At 40.0% G+C, this 22,399-nt stretch overlaps 2 protein-coding genes across 5 annotated transcripts in view; both read left to right on the top strand.

The window, feature by feature from the left end:
- Positions 1-166: 166 nt before the first annotated feature.
- On the top strand, positions 167-14,873 carry cops5 (COP9 signalosome subunit 5). Its single transcript, XM_007886860.2, has 8 exons — positions 167-369; positions 1,000-1,234; positions 2,167-2,295; positions 3,941-4,006; positions 5,764-5,849; positions 8,609-8,720; positions 12,211-12,359; positions 13,132-14,873. The coding sequence occupies exons 1-8, from the start codon at positions 227-229 to the stop codon at positions 13,220-13,222; spliced, it is 1,011 nt and encodes a 336-aa protein (XP_007885051.1). The 5' UTR covers positions 167-226; the 3' UTR covers positions 13,223-14,873.
- Positions 14,874-20,977: 6,104 nt separating this feature from the next.
- ppp1r42 (protein phosphatase 1, regulatory subunit 42) overlaps positions 20,978-22,399 on the top strand; it is a 29,030-nt gene continuing 27,608 nt past the window's right edge. For all 4 annotated transcript variants that reach the window (XM_007886837.1, XM_007886845.1, XM_007886854.1 and 1 more), the window contains exon 1: positions 20,978-21,034. The gene's annotated coding sequence lies outside the window, so the exon portion shown is untranslated. The remainder of the gene's footprint in view (positions 21,035-22,399) is intronic.

Genomic DNA, 22,399 nt, shown 5'->3' on the forward strand with positions numbered 1-22,399 from the left:
GGCGCCGCTCAGATGAACCGCTCTCTTGTCGTCCTCTCCGCCGCCGTCTCCCTCTCTCCCTCCGTGTGGGTACCGCCAGACCCGTCTTGCCGTTAGCTGGCGGGGCCGGGCTCGGCGGCGAACGTTTCCGTAGGCCTCGTCTCGCTCGCTCGCCGTGTGAGGGGGTGGGTGGGTGGTTGGTTGGTGGTGGTGGTGGAGGAGGAGGGGGTGAGTGGCGGCCGCCAACATGGCCGGCGCCAGCGGTAACATCGCCCAGAAGACCTGGGAGTTGGCCAACAACATGCAGGAGGTCCAGAGCATCGACGAGATCTACAAGTACGACAAGAAGCAGCAGCAGGAGATCCTGGCGGCCAAACCGTGGACTAAAGAGTGAGTCCGTCCCCCTCCCCCCCCCGGGGCTCTGGCCCGTCCCTCGCGGGGCAATGGGGGTTTAAACGTTCAAACGAGATTGTGGGTGATTTTCCCCCTTCAAAAGAGACCCCTCTCTTTCTTCCTCCCATTTTTTTTTAAAAAAAAGAACGACAAAACCCTCGACGATTTGTGGATAATTTGTTGAGTTACAGTGACGTTACGTACAAACGACCGACCGAAACGGGGCCTTCCCTTCCTCAGCCCAAACCGGGCCCTGGCGAGTTTGTCTGGACCTCAGGACAAGAATCCTCATCCTTTATTTTATTTATTTTATTTTACTTTATTTTCGTACGGCGATGCCTGTCCGCAGGTCCATAGTTGGGAGACGTTTGGCTCTGCAATTCGGTCACCTCTCAGTAAATTGTTCACAGTCTTCAGTTCGGCCAGAACTTTTGCTGAGGGAGTGGGGTGGGGGGTGTTTTTTTTAAAAAAAGTTTACTGCACTTGTGACTTGTGTTTCATAATGGTGGAAAAAGGTTGGGATCTTAATTTTGTGTCAACGCAGGGGGTTATTTTAACTGTTTGAAGAATCAATTGCTTTCAGTGGAGTCATTTTTTTTAAAAAAATATATAATTTATGTCTTCCAGTCATCATTACTTCAAGTATTGTAAGATCTCAGCTCTTGCGCTTTTGAAGATGGTGATGCATGCCAGATCGGGTGGAAACCTGGAAGTGATGGGTTTAATGCTGGGTAAAGTAGATGGAGAAACTATGATCATAATGGACAGCTTTGCTCTGCCAGTAGAGGGAACGGAGACCCGAGTCAATGCCCAGGCTGCTGCATATGAATACATGGCTGCTTACATAGAGAATGCTAAGCAGGTATTGTGTGTTTAGTTTTCTACCTCTTTCGGTCTTATTGTAATGCAGGTTCAAGGTTTTGAACAGTGTGTGTGACTTATGTGTAAAACATACAATTAAGAAGAATAGGTAATGTTTTTACGGCAATATTATTTGGGATGATAAAGTCTATTCTTTTATATCATCGTTGTGTTGAATGATTCTTGCGTAATGTACACTATTTTATATATTATGTATAAATTGTATCTCAGTGCACCCTCTTCTTGTAAATGTAATAATTTGAAGAGCAATTATATGTATTTATGATATTAATTCTGTTTGGGAAACAATGTGTCTCTTTGTTTGCGATTCTTGTAGGACCACCACCTTGTTTTGATTTAGAACCAGTTATCCTACGAGTCTGACAGAAAAGGCAGTCTTCCTGATGAGGCTTAATAGTTGTTCAGCTGCTTGAAAAACCTGGCACTAAATGCAGTATTTCAGAGTACAATTATCCTTTAAGGTTGAGTGGAGGTTATGGAAATCAATTTGAGGTACAATTGTTTCCTCCGAGAAAGATTACTTAAGTATAAGAACTAAGACCAGGAAGATATAGCATATAGAACAGTCGAGGCCAATACATTTCATGTAGCCTTCATGTTGTTGGGTTTCATGACTAAGATATTAGTATTATTTGCAGCAAATTAGGATTAATGTGAATCGTTTTTCATTTGTCCTTTTTTAATTTTTAAATGCGGTAATATGATTCTTTATTTAGACATTATGGCTTAAAAGAGATAACTAAAATTAATGCTTGTTATATTTCTTTGTAACCACAATTTAAATTTTCAGAACTAACGTGATTGACAGTAATTTTGACACGAGTTCTCATTTCACCTTTTGTTGTGAGACAAACCTATTTCAACGGTGATTTTTGTTTTAATCTTCACGTTTATTCATTTCTGATTACTTAGGTTGGACGTCTTGAAAATGCTATTGGCTGGTATCATAGTCATCCTGGTTATGGATGCTGGCTGTCAGGAATAGATGTTAGTACTCAGATGTTGAATCAACAATTCCAGGAGCCATTTGTGGCAGTTGTGGTATGTGCCCTATTATATTTGTATCTTGTATTTAATATGCCTTTAGTCTTCACAAAATGCTGCATAAAATTAGTATCGAATTAGCTTTAATAGAATCATGTTCATTGTTCATGCATTCGTCACATCTAGACTTGAGTATGTATACTCCCTGCTTTTTCGGCCTTCCCACCTCTTCCCTCCACAAGCTGCAAGTCACCTAGAACTCTGCAGCTTGTGTCCTCTCCCACACCAGGCTCCATGACCCTATCACCCTCGCTTCCAACCCACATTTCCTTCACTTCGTTCCCTCCCTTGCCTCCTTCAGGTCACGTCTCAAGACCCTCCTCTTCGACCATGCCTTTGGCCACCCTCCTACCCTACACCCTCCCCGATCCCAACCCCCAGCTCAAGTCCAAATCTCTGACTGTTCAGCGCCTTGGGAAGTCGTCCCAACATGAAAATCACTATACACATGTAATTTTGTATTGTATGTTCCCCAAAGTTATGCGTTCATCACTTATTACAAAACGATACTAGATTTTTGAGCGTTAGACTCCTTTACTGTTTATTATAGCTTCATTAGAAATGTTGATTTGACCTGTTTAATAATTACAATGGCTGCAGATGAAGCCATTTTAATGTGAAACTGTCCCACAAAGTCCTAGCTTTATAGATAGATAGATTTCTTATTGCAAAGGGGATTAAGGGATATGGGGATAAGGTAGGTTCAGGTTATTAGCCGGAGTTAGATTAGAAGATCTGCCATGATTGAATGGCGGGGCAGGCTCGAAGGGCCGAATGGCCTACTCCTGCTCCTACGTGTTATGTTAGATTTGAACAGTGTTATAATTAACCAATGAACTGGGTTCTGGAGACAAAAAGCAGCTGTTTCTATTTCTGGTCTCGATCTAGTAATTCTGATAGAAAGTGCATGTGTAATGATGTCAGGTGAGAATGCATTTGTTCAAATAGAGCAATGATGCTCCCTGTCTAGGCTCAGAAATGAAGAATAAGCAGCCACGTAAGGGACGTACCTGTAAGTGCCCACTACTTAAGGAAATGTGTCCAAGAATTAACATTCCTCTTCAGGAGATAACTGGAAAATGTGTACAATTTAAATTGAAAGTATAAGTATTGAATGCATTTAAACTCAACTGTGTTCTCATTTTTATGAGAAATTTCACAAATTTGTACCAATAGTATTTGACTTTTCAGATAACGGATTAAAAATTATATATAGCCTGTCACAACGTCTTCAAAGGAAGTTGGCTTATCATGTACCACAATTTGTCATGTGATTAAAATATATGTAAATAATATTCGCTAAATGGCTTGTGGGGAGAGTTTGACATGAATTCTAACATTTTAATAGTGATATAATTGCGTAGAAATTTCTTCCTTCGGTTGTTAAAGTAAACACATTGGAGTATTGTGGAAAAATAGTTTGAAGTTATACGTTCCAGTGGTATGAAGTGTAAATAACCTGGTTAAGCGCTCTGAGACGCCCCCCAGCGTGGAGGCCGCTATATAAGTGCAAGTTGTTATTTTTAAAAGTAAAGCTTAGATCTGTATGCGCACTATATAATTGAAATGCAAATATGATTATGAATGGCAAATTAATTGTTCTTGCCATGTTTTGTTAATCAAAATTTTGCATTTTTTTCAGATTGACCCTACCAGAACAATATCAGCTGGAAAAGTAAACTTAGGGGCTTTCAGGACATATCCAAAGGTATGTTTAACATGGAAACTGAAACAACAAAAACAAATTACACTTGTATAGGACCGTTCGCGTCGGAAAGATGTCCCAGTCCGCTGGACGATAGGGGTTTTGGTCCTGAGCTGGGAGTTGTGGTCAGAAGGGGAGGAGGGCAGGTGGGGAGGGTGGCCAAAAGCACGATTGAAGAGGAAGATCTTCAGACAGGACTCGAAGGAGGCAAGAGAGTGGGTGAGGTGGAAGGATTGAGGGTCGAAAAGGACACCAAGGTTTCAGATTGGCTCAGTAAGGTGAAAAGTGCAGCTATGAATGTCAACGGCTGAGGTGAGGAAGTGCTGCCGGGAGCCAAGCAGGAGGGCCTCTGCCTTACCAACATTGAGCTGGAGGAAATTGGCTCTCGACCAGGTCTTGATGTCAAACATAATTTGCCAGGACATTATTGGTCCTGGAGTTGAGGGCAGAGGCGGCGAGATAAGAGTTGGGTGTCATCTGTATAAATGTGGAAATTGACCCCATGCCTTCGGATGACATCCCTGAGCGGGAGCACGTATAGATTGAAGAGGAGGGGACCGAGGATAGAGCTCTGAGGGACCACTCCTCTAGCCCTCTGCATGGGACAGTGCAGGGGCTAGAGGAGAAGCCATTGGTGGCCACAAAGTGCTGACTCAGAAAGGTAGGATTGGAACCAGGCAAGAACAGAACCATTGAGGTGAGAGGAGAGGCGGTGGAAAAGAACAGAACAGTCAACAGTATCGAAAGCGGTCGAGAAAGACAAGGAGACAGACAGAGCCCTAGTCGTAGGTGGACAGCATGTCATTTGTTACTTTGGCCGGGGCTGTCTCTGTGCTATGAACAGCGTGAAACCCAGATTGGAAGGGTTCATGGAGGGAATACTGGGAGAGGAAAAAGCGAAGCTGGGAAACGACGACTCGTTCCATCACCTTTGATAGAAAAGGAAGGTTTGAAATGGGGCTGTAGTTGGAGAGCAGAGATGGGTCAAGGGAAGGTTTTTTGAGGGTAGGGGTGATGATGGCTGTCTTTAGTGGGATGGGTACGGTGCCATTCAACAGGGAGGTTAACGAGGTCGCTTAGTAGGGGGGCAAGGAGGTGGAACTGGGAGGTGAAGAGTAGTAGGGATGGGGTTAAGTGAGCAGGTGCTGGGTTTCATATGGGAAATGATGGAGGTGAGCAAAGAGGGGGAGATAGAGTCAAAAGTGTGGAGGGAAGGATGGGTGGGCCTGAAGGGGAGTGGGAGGTGGGAATGGGATGCCGGTAGAGGGGCTAGAGGCGGCAGGGGAGATCCCCTCAACTTTGGACTCGAGGAAATCCATTATCTCCTAACAATCGGTGTTGGAGAGAATGGGAGGCTGGACGTAGGAGTTTGTTGATAACCCCAGACTCTTTTTTAAAAACCACAAACAAACTCTTGTCAATAAACCCAAACAAACTACAACAACAATTTGCATTTATATAGTGCTCTTTGTGTAAGATAACATCTTGGAGTACTTCAACAATCTGCTTGTGTCAGATTTTTAAAAACAATAATTCTATGTGTAATCTTTTATCAATTTATAATTTTTATGTTTATTTACAGCGCCTTGGGACGTCCTCCCGATGGAAAGGCGCTCTATAAATGGAATCTTGTTGTTGTTGTTACTTAAAAAACTTTTTTAAAAGAATATCAGAATATAGATTAAATTAGAACTGTGACAAAGTGTTAATTTCTATTTTAGAAATGTTCAAAGTATTCTGTAGCACGCTTTATTTTCTAGGGTTATAAACCACCCGATGAAGGTCCTTCAGAATACCAGACTATTCCACTCAATAAAATAGAGGATTTTGGTGTACACTGCAAACAGTAAGTAACTACCTCTTTTTTTATTTCAGTTTTCATGTGTTTATGTAGGGTATGTTACATATCCTCATTTGTTATACAGCGCAAGATTCCCTGCAGATCTCTCACACAACTACAAGAGCATGTAATAAGTAGCTTGTGTTATTTGTTTGTGTTCACTCCATTCAGTGTCGCCTTGATGTGAATCCTAAATCAGAAGTTTGTAATGTGAAGAAATGTAGGCCAAACCTGAGTCCCTCAGTGGGAGTAAATACAGAACAGGCACTCAACTGGTTTGCTATCCAACTAGATATAGATTCAGTATTGGCTGATTTCCTTGATCACCTGAGATGATTCAAAGTACCAATTTGCCCTTTCTGCCTAGAATTTGGTCTGCATCCAAGAACGCTTTCATTAGAATCTTGAAAGGATTGTGCTTTATAACCCAGGTAATTGGAATAGCCTTGAATACACAGTTAGCAGATAATATCTAATGTGGCTGAATACCACTTCTTATTCCCCATTGTTTCATTGTCCCAGTTTAATGAAAGTTATGCAACACCATTAACAAAAAAACAGACATCGATTGGGTGGGGAAGTATATATAAGGATCTTCCGTCAGTTTTTACCAAATTTCTCCCTGGCCCAAACCAAAAATGCTGTACCTGGATTTTTTTTCGGTGACAGTTGGTTGCTGAAAACTGTTTATCTGAAAAAAATCTGAATCCTTCATATTTTGTGCCAATGCCCTGCTTATTGGCCTCCCCAACTCCTCCCTCCATAGGCTGCAGATCATCCAGAACTCCGCAGCCTGTGTCCTCTCCTGCAACAGGCTCCGCGACCCTATAACTCTGATCCTCATTCAACTCCACTGGCTTCCCATCACATGGAGGATATAGTTCAAGATCCTGGTCCTCACTTTCAAAGCCCTCCATGGCCTTGCTCTCCTCTATCCTAACCCCCTATCAGCCTACCTGCTTCCTCCACTCAGCGGGCTCTGGTCTACTCCACGTGCCCTGCCTGGCCCGCCTCTTCAACCTCTCTGCCCCCACCCTCTGGAACTCCATCCTTCAGTCCCTCCACCTTCTTCGAGACCCGTCTCAAGACGCTCCTCTTCGACCGTGCAATCAGCCACCCTCCCCAATCCCGACCTCCAGCTCAGGTCCAAAACACTGATTGTCCAGCGCATTCAGACGTCCTCCTGACACAAAGGCTCTTTGCAAATGTAATTTTATTTGTCGTAGTTTTGCCTTCTGGGACACTTGTGCGTTTCAGTCCAGCTGACTGACTCTGAATTTGGGGAATTACAGTTGACCTATGAACCCTACAGTAGTGTACAGATGTCTTTATGGGATACTGTTTGTAAGTAACATGCTTTCCTGGTTCCTAAGCATATTACTTGGTACAGGAATCACTCACATTGGTAAGGAATTGTGTGAAAGAAACACTGTAGAATCATAATAAATAAACCTTCAAATTTCACAGCATTTACTGTAAAGTGTAGTGACTGTATTTTGCAGATGAACGGGGCAGTTAATTTATGCACAGCAATGTTCCACAACAGCTATGATGTGAATGACCAATTTTATCTAGGGGATTGATGCTAGAACACTAGGACACCTTTCTCTCTTTGAATAGTGGCCACAGGATATTTAATGTCCACCTTAACAGATAAACAGGAACTTGGTTTAATGTCTCATCCAAAGGATGGCACCTCCGACAATGCAGAGCATCTCCAGCCCTGCAATAAAGTGCCACCCAAGACTCTGAGCTCAAAGTCCTGATGTGGACCATGAACCCACAACTTTCTAACTCGGGAAGCGTGTATGCTACCAACTGAGGCACTTATTCACTTTTTAATCAGTATACTTATCAGCATTGTGGTGTGTTCTCTGCCTACCATTAAGATGGGAAGAAAATGTAAAGCTGAAGCAGATTTTTACTTATTTTCACAAAATATACCTTTATTTCCTTTCTTTGCATTCTTCCTCTTGATTTTGTCTCATTTTTAATCCAAAAAATAGATCTAAAAAATACTCAAATGTTTGTTTTTCATGCAAAACCTGTGATTAAATTTCTGTCGATAATGTTCTTTTCATATTCATGGGTGTTATTAAACGTACGCTGCACAGCTTGCTTATTGCCAGGAGGGCAGGACATCACAGAAATGTGGATAGTTGCTAAAGTTAGGAGAATGAGAGGTTTTCATTGTTTTGTACTTCGCTCCCCTCTGGACCTGTTTCTGGCAGTCCAAAATCATAGAAATGTTTTACTTCGTTGCCAGAGGTCATACTCACAATAGTATCTCCACTAGATTGTAACTTGCTGCCTATTGAACCCTTTCCCAAATAATGTCCGGCTTCTTCTTGAATTCACTAGTTTTAATGAAGCGTTAAACATCATTTGCAGAGTTAGGATTTTGGAACTTGTATTAGTTTGCCAATTGTCTAAAAAGCATTTAGTTGTGTAGGATGTTTTCTTTTTAAAAATTATCAAACAACTTGCATTTTTACATATTTTATGTGTGTATACATACACATAGGGTGATCTAAAAGTTGTTATAACTAACTGATTATCTAAAAAAATCATAATTTCTTTAAGGCTTATTAAACATTATAATGGTATCACGACTTGGTCACCCTGTATCATCATCATACAGTAAATGCTGCAGATATCTCGAATGTAGATATAATTTGCCTATCACCATAGTTGATGATAATCCAGATGACAAGAAAATGTATTATTTGATATTGCTGTGCTCTGTAAAATATCTTTTCTTTCAGGTATTATGCCCTGGAAGTTACTTATTTTAAATCATCGCTGGATCGTAAACTCCTTGAACTTCTTTGGAACAAGTATTGGGTGAACACTCTTAGCTCTTCAAGCTTGCTCACGGTTAGTGAGCAATACTGCAATTTTTATTTTGAAGAGGTAGTGAAATAGCGATGAAATATTTATGATTTCTGAAAATTGTTTTTCTAAAAAAATTAGAAAAACAAAAATCCTTTTTTGACTATTACTCCAGCAGCCCCCATTACCTTGTCCAACAGGCCATCCTTCATTCTTCTTGCTTATGGGATGTCAGATACTCCGGTGACTATCCTTTTCCGGGGAGTGGGGTGGTAAGTGGGGTTTCCTTGAAGGTGAACTCACTCCAAGGTAGCATGCTTAGCAACGGAATATCAGAATCGAGTCAACCCTCTGTGGCAGTCTCTGTAGTCCAATTCCTTAGCCAGGTAGGTCCACAATACTCCAAGGCATTGATGATGATGGCCCAGCCAGCCTGTGTTATTGGTAAACTTGGCATGGGCAGACTAGTCGTCAAAGGAAGGGATTCTTCACACTCAGCTCCTGGTAATCTAATCCCGTAAGCCAAAACCCTAACAGAGTGGTCCTAGCTGAACAAGCAGCAGAAAAGCTTACCAAATTGTGCTTACAATAGCAGCTGTGAAGCTGTGTAGTCTCCAGTAGTACCCCAATATACACTCTGGGCTCCCCAACCCATGGCACTTGCCAACCTGCACCTAATACTCTGGAATTAAATAAGCAGGATGCATCCCTTCAAGGAGAGAGTGCACATTCCATTCCACACGGGAATTTCCACCTGTAGATGGTACGCATGGAACTCTACTGGTTTGGATGTTCTGGTGATGGCTTTCCGTATGTGTCAGACACCTGGTTTACCAAAAAAAAAGCCTAGATTGTGTATCAGCTGGATGTTCAGCCATAAAGGGCATCACAGTCAAAGCTAACCTTGTCCTTGCTTGGCATTCATACAAATTGTTTTTCAAGTTACTGAATGGCGATCAGGAGCAAGAATATTCCCTTCCCAGTACAAGGATTCTGAAGCCATCATCTTTCATTTATAGTGCATGTGTTCTGACAGAAAAAGTGACACAATTTAACATTATCAGGAAAAAAAAGAGCATCTTGCCTTAACAAATTGTTCAAGTTTCAATCTTGGCTTGTCATGGATCAATGACATTGTAGCTCACCTATAGAAAGACTTGAAAGCTTAAGTAAACTTCTATTGTTTGAATGCGCCTGGCAGTCTCCACTTTTGCAGAGGCTTATTTAATACCTAAAGGCAAGCCAAATAATGTCACTGCTCATTTAATGAAGACAAATTGTCTGTCACTATTGTCTTGAGCGGGTAATGGTATTTAACTGTGGCCATTATTAGTAGATGTGGTGATGACTATGCCAGTCTAAGTGTAGAACAATACTTTGTAGGATAATTGTATTTAATTCATGTTGTGGTTCTTTTCTGAAATTGGACTGATTATCTACCTGACAGTTTGCTAAATAGCAATAATTTACTTTAATGTAGTAACAGAATTTAAGGTATTTCAACTACTGTACTTTATCTTCAACCTGCTGTCATAAGGGCTGCAACTGTTGATATGAATAGAATCATAGAGATGTGAGCAAGCTCCACATGAATGATCTTCTATTTTGCTTTTCCTCCATATCCTTTTACATTTTGTTCTTTGCATTTAATCAACTCTTTTAATGATCTAAGTAACTTGGCTTCAATAGCCACCTTTTAACAATTCATATCCAATGTACAGAAACATTGTGAATACTGTGACTATGGCTCTAGTTTATGCCTTCCATCATAATTTTGTCCTCCCATTCTTGGTAATCTTGTGAAGCTATTCTACACTCTGTTCAACAATGAAAATTGCAAACACAATTCCAGGTGCAGTCTAACTGATAGCTCTGTATATGTTTGTCATATTTTTCTATTTGATGCCACAGTATATAAAACTCAGTATTTCATTTGCCCCTTCTTATTTGTTCTGAGCTCAGTATTTTCCTTAAATAGGCTCAAATTCCCGAGGAATAATAATATATGTTCTGAGCTATACAGATATATAGGTTTGATCCCTGATATGTGCTGAAATAGATAATTGACCTTAAACTGTGACCCTGGTGATTTTGGGGGGAGTATGGTCTCAAATTGGTAGGTTTTGTAAAGTGAGGTGAAAAAATCTGTTGTGTGTTCAAACTGTTCATAACTTATCAGCAATTTCCATAATTCAAGAATTTTCTTGACTTCTGGAAGACCATTAGTTCTGAAATTCCACAAAATTTTAGATATGATTTTATCTTAAACTCTAATTGAGCCCAGTCCAGGAATCAAACCTATGCACTGCCTTATGCTTTGGTTCTCCACCAGATGGTGCTTTTTCCCACTAAGACTATTAAGGGTCTGAAATTCCACCATGTCTTAAACGCAATTTTATCTTAATTTCAGATCGCACAAATTTATGGAACATTCTTAAATTCCTTAATTTGGAAGTCAGTTTTTCAAATTTCTTAATAGTCTTTCAAATTAAGAATGAATTTAAGAATTATAGATAAATCATACTAATATATAATAATATAAATAATATTTATAAGAACTACAGCCCCAGCTCGTGTCTGAAATGCTGTACTCTGTCCAGCGCCTTGGGACGTCCTCCCGACGTGAAAGGCGCTATACAAATGTAATCTTGTTGCAGTGCCTTTATCGCGTCTTCAAGACGTCTCAAAACACTTCACAGAATATACTGTAAGTGAAAGTGAGGTGTGATCTGATGGCGGATCTCTTTTCTGGGGCTAATAATCCCTTCCAATTTTTTTTAAAGTAATAGTAATTTGGTCACTCAATTCACTACTGTTTGTGGGACACTGCTGTTCACAATTGGCTGCCTCGTTTTGCCCACAAAATATACAGTCAGTTCACTTTACAGTATATTCTGTGAAGTAGTTTGAGACATCTTGAAGACATGATAAGGCACTATATCAAATGCAAGGATTATTATTAAATTGTAAGATAAACATCAACTAAGACTAGGTTACATTTGGGCCTTAGGGGAGCTAATGCATTTTAATTGAAAATACTCTCAAGTTCAACATTTAAACAATGTGTCAAGTTGATAAATTATACAGTGATTGGGACTAAATCCGCTCATATTTTTGAACTTTTTAACTTTAAACCTTACTCTAAGGGGTTTTCAAGAAGGCAAAGTCTTCTGAAGAAGTTAAAAGGCCTTCCATGTTTATAGTAATGAAGACTAAAATATAATCAATTGTTGTACTTTTATGTTGCACTGATATTTTATTGCCCATAAAATTTATACCAAAAGAACTAACTGGCCATGTGCTTGACAGATAGTGAGTCTTCCTGGCTTGTAACAAATTCTATATCCAGTAACCAATTCAAATGACCTCTGTTATTTCTACCCTTTCCTTCTCAACAACAAAATTGTAATGTACTATGAGATTAACTTATCTATATGTAAAGCAATTCTTGCACAGAATAGTTAAGTTTAGAATATTTTATATATTAAATACAGCTATACATTATAGACACATTTAACACAATATTTTACTGCAGAATGCTGATTACACCACAGGGCAAGTCTTTGATTTGTCTGAGAAATTGGAACAGTCAGAAGCCCAGCTTGGTCGAGGAAGCTTCATGCTTGGATTGGATACCCATGACAGAAAATCTGAGGACAAATTAGCCAAAGCCACACGGGACAGGTGAGGGTATCTTGAAATCTCACATTTAAACAGAACTTTAAAACATAATAATCTAGTCACTCAATCCACGACTATCTATGGGACATTACTGTGCACAATTAGCTGCTGCAATTTGCCCACAAAAAAAATACAATAAATTCACTTCACATTATATTCTGTGAAGTTCTTTGAGACGTCTTGAAGACATGATAAGGCGCTATATAAAATGCACGGATTGTCTATTATAACATTTTTAAATTATAGATTAATGAGAATAACTACTTATAATAGTTACTGTGCTTTAAAATTTTAAGTCTGCATTATCATGCAGCTCAGATTTTTATCTGTTTAAAAATATTTCCCATTGGTTATTGTGCTGCAAATTATGTTATATTGAGACTCCTGTGTCACAAAGCAGAACGAAGGATGCATGTAATTTTCAGAAATTGATTTCCTGATTTGGTAGGAGAGTTGTTTAGGCACTAGTGGAGGACAGATACAAGGTCCAGAGGGAGGGAAAATTTGGAGGTGAATTGTCTAAATCAAACAGGAATGTAAATGTGACGCCTTGGGATGTCCTCCCGGCGTAAAAGGCACTTTAGCAATGTAATTTGTTGTTCTAGTTATTTTCTTCTCCTCTAGTTCCCGCCCCAAAATGTGCCTGGTTCCAATCAGTACCTCCCAAATTAGAAATCAAGATTGATCTTAATCTTTACATTTATTTCTTAATCTTTACATTTGTTTCTTAATCTTTACATTTGTTTCTTAATCTTTACATTTGTTTCTTTCCCAGCTGTAAGACTACTATAGAGGCAATACATGGATTGATGTCGCAAGTTATTAAAGACAAGCTCTTCAATCAGATCAATATACCTTCTGTTTAATGTATTAGTCTTCCAAAAAGAATCTTGGATTGTGCCTGCAACATGTGAAGAGATTCATTTCCAGTTCAACTTCTTTGAATGGACTGCAGTTGTAGTTATTTATCCAGAATGCTGGTGATCCTGTAATGCACAATTATTTGACAAACCTATTGGCTGTTTTCTTAGTTTAATTTGATGACTAACAGAAATCCTTGTTGTCTGTAAGTATTGCCATATGTCATAAAATAGCACTTGTCAAAATTTAGTTTAGACTACTTAGCTTCAGGATGGTAAATCTATTTCTTAGGATATCAGGAATCCAGAAGCAGTACAGTTCTACCTTTGAGCTTTTTAGAATGGACAAGCATAACCAGTGTAAGCTTCAGTGTGCTATTAAAAATAAGTTAAGATATGATAAGTTGTATTTTCATTACTTCCTCGGTATAAATGTTGAACTGCACCAAAGATTACATCTTCCAAACATAGTTGTAAGGTATCTTAAAAATGACTGTTTTCCAGTTAATACAGTGAGACATTCACATTTATTCTAAACCAAGAAGGGCATTAGTATTAAATGTATTTTCCTTTTCACTGTTTTTATGTCTGTGTTCTGTTATCAGTCACTTGTCCACCTGCCCTGTGTGGTTCTGTCATGCACAATAGATAACACAAGTATCAAAGGTGTGTTTTTGATAATTGTTCTAAATAATTGACTTATTTCTCTATATTAAATTCTAGATATAGTCACCACTATGCAACTGTGTCATACAGAATGCTCAGCATTCAGCCTTTCTTGTGTATTTTTATCAAGAATATTAGAAATTTAAAAACGAGAGAGAGAGAGAGAGAGAATTAATGAATTGTTATAAATTTGCAGTTACGAAAGAGGCTTTGGTTTCTGATTAGTTCAGGAGATTTTAGTGTGACTTTGTTGATGCTATGCTAGAATGAATGAACCGTCGGACCAAAATTATACCACGGCTGAGACAAATCAAATCAATGAGAAGATATGTCCCTGAGGTGGTCTTACACAACTCTTAATTATCATGTTATACTAGTTATAAATTAAAATTGGTAAATTAGAATTATGATTATCGTTGCTAATATTTACAAATTATTCACTTCTGAATCTGGACAGTGGGTATCTAAGTGGAAGGAAAAAGTCGTCAAATGGCTTTATATGATGTATAGGGAGAAAGCTGGAGGGAAAAAATCAGATTAAAAGTAACCATCAGCATCTTTCTATTAGGTTTAAGAACTCCTAGTTTGTACAATAATACCTACCAATCTCACAATGTGGGAACCACAACGGCTTTCCATGAAGGATACGAGTGTGGATCCAGGACGAAGATAACTTTATCCTGGAAAATGCGGAATATGTTCAACCGTAATGGAGTAACGTAGATAGTTGCTGAAAGTTTTTTAAGCAGTAATTTCTATAATTTGATGATTTTACAGTAAAGTTGTTCTATTCCTAACGAGCCCCCTTTTGAGGACCTCCTGAATATAACTGCAAAAATATTCTGTTTCAGTTTTCCGTTGTGTCTGGAATCTCATTTGCTTCCAACTGTCATCCTGTTGATACAATTAGCCAAGATCTGTCTCCCAGGTTATCTTTAGGGAACCAGTGTTGATTTTTTTCCAGATCTTGAAATAAAGAACATGCTGCTGACTTGTCTTGAGATTTAATGTTTAAGCATGAATTAGTGCAAGACCACCACTAGTTAAGTGAGATTTTTGAATAGTTGACAGGGAACTTGAAAACAAAGTGGCTTGGGCACTCTTGGGGAAAAATTGAGAGAGTGGAGGTTCCTGGAAATTAAAAAGTATTTTAACTCTATTTCTCCATATTTAGGAATTTTTTAAAAAAAGTATTCAGGAACTTAATGTTTTAAGGGTATTAAGTGTTTTGAAATCCGGTAATTGCTCTTCAATTTGGTTGTCGTTTAAAATCTGGAAGTGTTTTTTTAAAAAGTTAGATTTACATCTTATGCTAATCCAATGCTTAACTTAAACTATGATTGTAGAAGTGTTTTCTAAGTTTTTTATACATAAAAAACAACAAAGAAATGAGAATAAATTAAAATCCTGAACTTCAAGAAAGGTAGTTTTTGCAACTTGAAAACAAAATGGAAACCACAATTGCAATGTGTGATTTGATGCATTTTCAACCCAATTAAGGAATCAGTCGGGTGAGCAGCTGTGAATAAGTTTGCAGGGCTATGGGGAGAGCGGGGGAATGGGATTCAAAGATCCAGCACAGATACGATGGGCCAGATCGCCTCCTTCTGAGCTGTACAATTCTATGATTCTATGTTAACATTTTTTAAAATGCTGTCATTTTTGCACAACTGCCAACAACAATTTGCATTTATATCACGTCCTTTATGCAGGTCGCGTACCAGAGCGCTTATTTATAAGATTAGCAAGCATTTTGTATGTTTTTAAAAAACAATCTCATCTATATGTTTGATCATGTCAGTGTCATAATACAAGATCAAATAAACACTGCTGTAATAGTGATTTGTTCCCTTCAATGTGTTGGAAGATGGTAGACAACCATTGTAACAGTGTAAGGGCATAAATCATATGAGCAGTAAGTCAGGTTAGCACTGTAATTGAGAGGAAAATTATAAAACTCATTTGTTGTAAAACATGGAGAATAAACAAATCTCTTGTGAAATTAATGTCATTAATAGCTAGTGTCTATTAAGGCACACTATGTCTCATTCTGCTTCAAGAAATTGTCTAGGGATTATCCAGTATGTTTTCAATTAGTAAATAATCCCAGATCAGTGCAATTTCACTTCATTTCCTTCAGAAAAAAAATCAACCGGGGTTATAGAACATGAAACATCATGAGTTCTAAATATTTTTACAAAGCTGAATGCTGATAAGCGGAAGTGGCCAAATTACCATGGTGATAACGGAAATTAATGATAAATGGCTTTTTTCACTGTTAGGCATAAAGGTGCCTAGGGTACTCAGAGGGAATATATTAATACACAGTAGTTTAAGGTGCTTGGGTAGATTTTCTGTTTGCTTTGGATTTTAAAACCATTGAACATGCACGTTAAATGATTGGCAGAGTCCCTCTGTGCTGAAGAGGTAACATTTGATTAATTACAGTTGGACATTTCCTTTTTACCCAAATAAATTGCACTCACTATGCAGGAGAAATATGCTTTATGGGAAGGACATTCCTTAAACGTTCAATTAGAGCTCACTGATTATTTGCAAGGTTTTTAAAACTTTGTACAAGATTACTTTGAGGGTAAGTTTACAGATACCTTAATGTATGCTTTTGTAATGCTATGATTCATTCTTTGAAAGTAGTGCTACTTTAAGTTAATACCTACAGTTAATGTACCTCCTTGTCAAATGCTCATAAATCATATTCGAATTTATCTTAAGCCACACACATTCATTCCACTCTGAAAAATCGGACATTATTATACTAAATATAAGCAGAAATAATCTTCAAAGCAGTAAAATTATACTGACTGAACTGCATGAATTACTAACTGGAATTACCCTTTGTTATGTCTTATTGAAAATATATCGGCAGCACATTTTGGTATGATATGACAAATAACGTGGGTGATAATTATCACATCTTCCTCCTCTCCTCCCCGCACCCCATCTCCCCTCATTGTGCTTGTTTCATATAGATGTGCCATTCTGATTATGCCATGGTATCAATGTGTTTGAATGCAAGATTGATAAATCTGATGTAATAAATACAGACAACTCTTAAGAACCTATTCAATTGATTGCAAAGAACTATTAGCATAAAGAACAACAAATACCTGGAAGTAATTACAAAACGGTAATCTTGTCAGGTGGTTCAGAGAATGAAGTTTATGTGTTCTACAACCATCATCTGAACCCTGAGATGAGGTTACATTAGTCTTTTAATCACTTCCACATTACCATCAATTTTTATATATGCTGTACTATTGAGTTTCTGGAAGTGTTTTTATTCTACCTCTATTATATCTTTTCTCCAAGATTATCGCATTGTAATTATCTTGTTTACTGGGAAATGACATTAATAGTTATGGTAGAACAGATACAATTAGTCATTCAATTCATGGCTATCTGTGGGACACTGTTGCGCACAAATTGGCTGCTGTATTCGCCTTCAAAATACAGTTTATAAAAACTTTGAAGTGCTTTAGAGATGTTCTCCACATTATATCAAATGCCCAGATTATCATTTTATATGAAGAAACTTGATCTAATGTCATGTAGAAGATTTTTCAAAACTTATCAGTGTAAAAAGGACAAATATAGGTGTTTTCTGGCGTTTAAAAAAAAGTTCAAACGTAAGTTTTGGGGGATTAGCAGTCATAAATGAAACTGGATATAATGTAATTTATATAAATTATATTATGTGCATATTTCTTTTGTACAAAGGGCTACGTATACACTTTTCAAAAACTAATCAGACAATTCTCAAGGCTTGGCCACGTACAGCAACATGGCAAGATAATAATTTTTCACTTAACAAAATATTTCATTGATTAGAGTTCACTTGTCCAACTTCCAACTTACTCCTTGCTTAGCATATGGTAGACGAAAGAGTTTTCCAATTTTCACAAGAACGTCTGGGGTAAATAAATATTGTATCATTTCCTCTGATGGCTTCTTTATTTGTCTAGTACCTTGATTACCTTGTACAATCTCAATGGCACTACCTTTCTTAAGAAAGGAAATTAATTTGTATTTATACATGTGAAAGCACATATGCTATATAATCACAACCACCTGAACTCTATTCCCATTCACTTTTATTGCACTCACAATTTGAAATATTTCCAGGTTTTGGTTAATGAGGCATTTAAACAGGAAACAATGATAACTGGGAATTCAACAAAGTTGTACTCATTTCTGATGCAATGGTTGTTGCATGCAGACGTCTCTCGAGATGCAAAGATGGAAAAAAAANGCGATGGATAATGTTTCGTTTTACTCAATAAGTTTAAAATTAAGGGTTGAAACGGTGGTTGGAATATTTTTTTCAACAATGCGTTTACATTTGAGTAGCCTGTTTCCTTATAGTGAAATGACCCTTAAGGTTGCTTTACAAACATTGTTTAACTATTAGAAAGCTGAACGTGTAAATGGCAGTCTACCAATTATCCACATTGCATAACATACAACCTACAAAATACTGTACTTGTGTCAAAGAATGCCAAGTGTGGAAAGCACAGAAAGGTCTGAGCAGGTTTTAAAATCAAATGCTGATAATTCAGCTGAGTTAAAGCAATGGTCTCCACAGTCTTGCATTTAATCTTGAACGCCTAAATTCTTCTTATGATCAATAAAATCTATTATTATTAATGTGGGAAAAAGAGTGTTTTGTTTCTTTTGTTGACACACTTAGCTCGAGGGAAACGTGCTTGGGAAGGGAATATCAGCATTGAGTCAGCCTCTGGTTTCCTGAACCGAATGGGTCCACAGTTCTCTAAAGCACCGCTAGTGACAGGCCAGCCAGCCTGGCGCATCGGCAGGATCTGGGGGCAAATGTTATGTCTTAAAGACCCCCCAAAATGGAGCTTGAACCTACAACCTTCTGACTCAGGTGAGAGTGCTGCCAACTGACACAGACTGATACTGGAATATTCCCAGATTTCTCTAATAAAATAACTCGTATTTATTCTCCCACCACCCCCCGCCATACACCCACCCAGGAAATCCTCCCCATTTGGTGGTATTACTGAATATATATGTATTATATATGTAGTATTCTTGAATTAATATGAGCTTATTTTCAAATGAGTACGTGTTTTTGATATTACTATATATAATAATAATAATAATAATCCTTGCATTTGATATAGCGCTTTTCACGTCGGGAGGACGTCCCAAAGCGCTTCACAGAACACACTGTAAAGTGAATTGACTGTATATTTGTGGGCGAACGCGGCAGCCAATTGCGCACAGCAATGTCCCACAAACAGTCGTAGATTGAAAATGACCAATTTAATTATTGTTTTTGGTTTTTTGGAGGGATTATTATTAGGCTCTGTGTGGAGTAAGGAAACTTGCCCAAGGTTTCACCCTGCCTGGAATTGAACTCAGGTCTCTCACTTGCAAAGCGAGTGCTCTAACCACTGAGCTACAGGACTCCACTACAGTAATATCAAAAACACTCATTTGAAAATAAGCACATATTAATTCAAGAATACTGCATATGTTTTACCATTAGAATACAACTATTCTAAAGGTAAAAAAATCCCTTGAAAAAACATTTTCAAAAAAATAATAATTTGGTCACTCAATCCACGACTGTTTGTGGGACACCGCTGTGCGCAATTGTCTGCCGTGATTCGCGTGATTCCCAAAATATCTGGTCACTACACTTTACTGTATATTCTGCGAAGCGCTTTGAGACGTCTCAGAGACATGATAATAATACTAATCCTTGCATTTGATATAGCGCTTTTCACGTCGGGAAGACGTCCCAAAGCGCTTCACAGAACACATTGTAAAGTGAATTGACTGTATATTTGTGGGCGAACGCGGCAGCCAATTGCGCACAGCAATGTCCACAAACAGTCGTGGATTGAAAATGACCAATTTATTATTGTTTTTGGTTTTGGAGGGATTATTATTAGGCTCTGTGTGGAGTAAGGAAACTTGCCCAAGGTTTCGCCCTCTGCCTGGAATTGAACTCAGGTCTCTCACTTGCAAAGCGAGTGCTCTAACCACTGAACTACAGGACTCTGATGCCAAATGCACGGATTATTATTTTATTTTAATACACCTCACACTGACTTGTTTCCAAGCCTTCAAAAACAAATAATAATAATAATAATAATAATCCGCGCGTGTGATAATAGCGCCTCATTCGGGGTCTCTGAGACGTCTCAAATCGCGTCACGGAATATGTGGTATCCTGAAGCTCAGTGGTCAGAGCACTCGCCTCGCAAGAGACCTGGGATCGAATCCCGTCAGGGGGCGAAACCTTGGGCAAGTTTCCTCACTCCCACACGCCTGATAACAATCCCTCAAGAAAAAGAAACGAAACAATAATAAATTGGTCATTTCAATCCACGACTGTTTGTGGGACACTGCTGTGCGGAATTGGCTGCCGCGTTCGCCCACAAATACGCAGTCAATTCACTTTACAGTATATTCTGCGAAGCGCTTTGAGGCGCATAGAAGATGTGAAAAGAGTCCTGTAGCTCAGTGGTTAGAGCACTCGCTTTGCAAGTGAGAGACCTGAGTTCAATCCCAGGCAGAGGGCGAAACCTTGGGCAAGTTTCCTTACTCCACACAGAGCCTAATAATAATCCTCCAAAACCAAAAACAATAATAAATTGGTCATTTTCAATCCACGACTGTTTGTGGGACATTGCTGTGTGCAATTGGCTGCCGCGTTCGCCCACAAATATACAGTCAATTCACTTTACAGTGTGTTCTGTGAAGCGCTTTGGGACATCCTCCCGACGTGAAAAGCGCTATATCAAAGGCAAGGATTATTATTATTAAAAGCTGCCGTATCAAACGCAAGGATTATTTTTTATCGTGATTACACTGCAAAGTGAATTTCAATAGTAAGGTGAAACAGTTTGGGGGCACAGCGCTCTCCGGCACCACCTCCCCAGTGTGTTTCCAGTGGTGCCATGTGAACCACCTCTGGTCTCTTGGCTGCAGTCCCACTGGGGGGCTTCAGTGCGAAGGGCGGAACCAGAAATGTGCGGACCAGAGTGTCCGGGCGCTGGCGCCGACCCGGACCACAAAGCCGGTGGCACTGACAAGCCGGTTGCCCCTGGCAACCCCGACGGCGGCATTTAAAGAGCCAACCGCGACACCCACCAGCAGGTAACATACACCCACCAGCAGGGAACATGCACCCACCAGCAGGTAACATACACCCACCAGCAGGGAACATACACCCACCAGCAGGGAACATACACCCACCAGCAGGTAACATGCACCCACCAGCAGGTAACATACACCCACCAGCAGGGAACATGCACCCACCCACCAGCAGGGAACATGCACCCACCAGCAGGTAACATACACCCACCAGCAGGTAACATACACCCACCAGCAGGGAACATACACCCACCAGCAGGTAACATACACCCACCAGCAGGGAACATACACCCACCAGCAGGGAACATGCACCCACCCACCAGCAGGTAACATACACCCACCAGCAGGGAACATACACCCACCAGCAGGTAACATACACCCACCAGCGGGTAACATACACCCACCAGCAGGTAACATACACCCACCAGCAGGTAACATGCACCCACCAGCAGGGAACATACACCCACCAGCAGGGAACATACACCCACCAGCAGGGAACATGCACCCACCAGCAGGGAACATGCACCCACCAGCAGGTAACATACACCCACCAGCAGGTAACATACACCCACCAGCAGGTAACATACACCCACCAGCAGGGAACATGCACCCACCAGCAGGGAACATACACCCACCAGCAGGGAACATACACCCACCAGCAGGTAACATGCACCCACCCACCAGCAGGGAACATGCACCCACCAGCAGGTAACATACACCCACCAGCAGGTAACATGCACCCACCAGCAGGTAACATGCACCCACCAGCAGGTAACATACACCCACCAGCAGGTAACATACACCCACCAGCAGGTAACATGCACCCACCAGCAGGTAACATGCACCCACCAGCAGGGAACATACACCCACCAGAAGGGAACATACACCCACCAGCAGGTAACATACACCCACCAGCAGGTAACATACACCCACCAGCAGGTAACATACACCCACCAGCAGGGAACATTCACCCACCAGCAGGGAACATACACCCACCAGCAGGGAACATGCACCCACCAGCAGGGAACATGCACCCACCAGCAGGGAACATACACCCACCAGCAGGGAACATACACCCACCAGCGGGTAACATGCACCCACCAGCAGGTAACATACACCCACCAGCAGGTAACATGCACCCACCAGCAGGGAACATACACCCACCAGCAGGGAACATACACCCACCAGCAGGTAACATACACCCACCAGCAGGTAACATACACCCACCAGCAGGTAACATGCACCCACCAGCAGGGAACATGCACCCACCAGCAGGGAACATGCACCCACCAGCAGGTAACATGCACCCACCAGTAGGGAACATGCACCCACCAGCAGGTAACATACACCCACCAGCAGGGAACATAC

This window comes from Callorhinchus milii, unplaced genomic scaffold (genome assembly GCF_018977255.1).
Source record: "Callorhinchus milii isolate IMCB2004 unplaced genomic scaffold, IMCB_Cmil_1.0 Scaffold2, whole genome shotgun sequence".
NCBI classification, from domain to species: domain Eukaryota; kingdom Metazoa; phylum Chordata; class Chondrichthyes; order Chimaeriformes; family Callorhinchidae; genus Callorhinchus; species Callorhinchus milii.

Bases quoted from the DNA above. Each gene is read 5' to 3' on its own strand.
- cops5 (XM_007886860.2), top strand. From the start codon at position 227: ATGGCCGGCGCCAGCGGTAACATCGCCCAGAAGACCTGGGAGTTGGCC. The intron at 2,296-3,940 runs GTATGTGCCCTA...CATTTTTTTCAG, and splicing joins AGCCATTTGTGGCAGTTGTG to ATTGACCCTACCAGAACAAT. The intron at 5,850-8,608 runs GTAAGTAACTAC...CTTTTCTTTCAG, and splicing joins TTTGGTGTACACTGCAAACA to GTATTATGCCCTGGAAGTTA.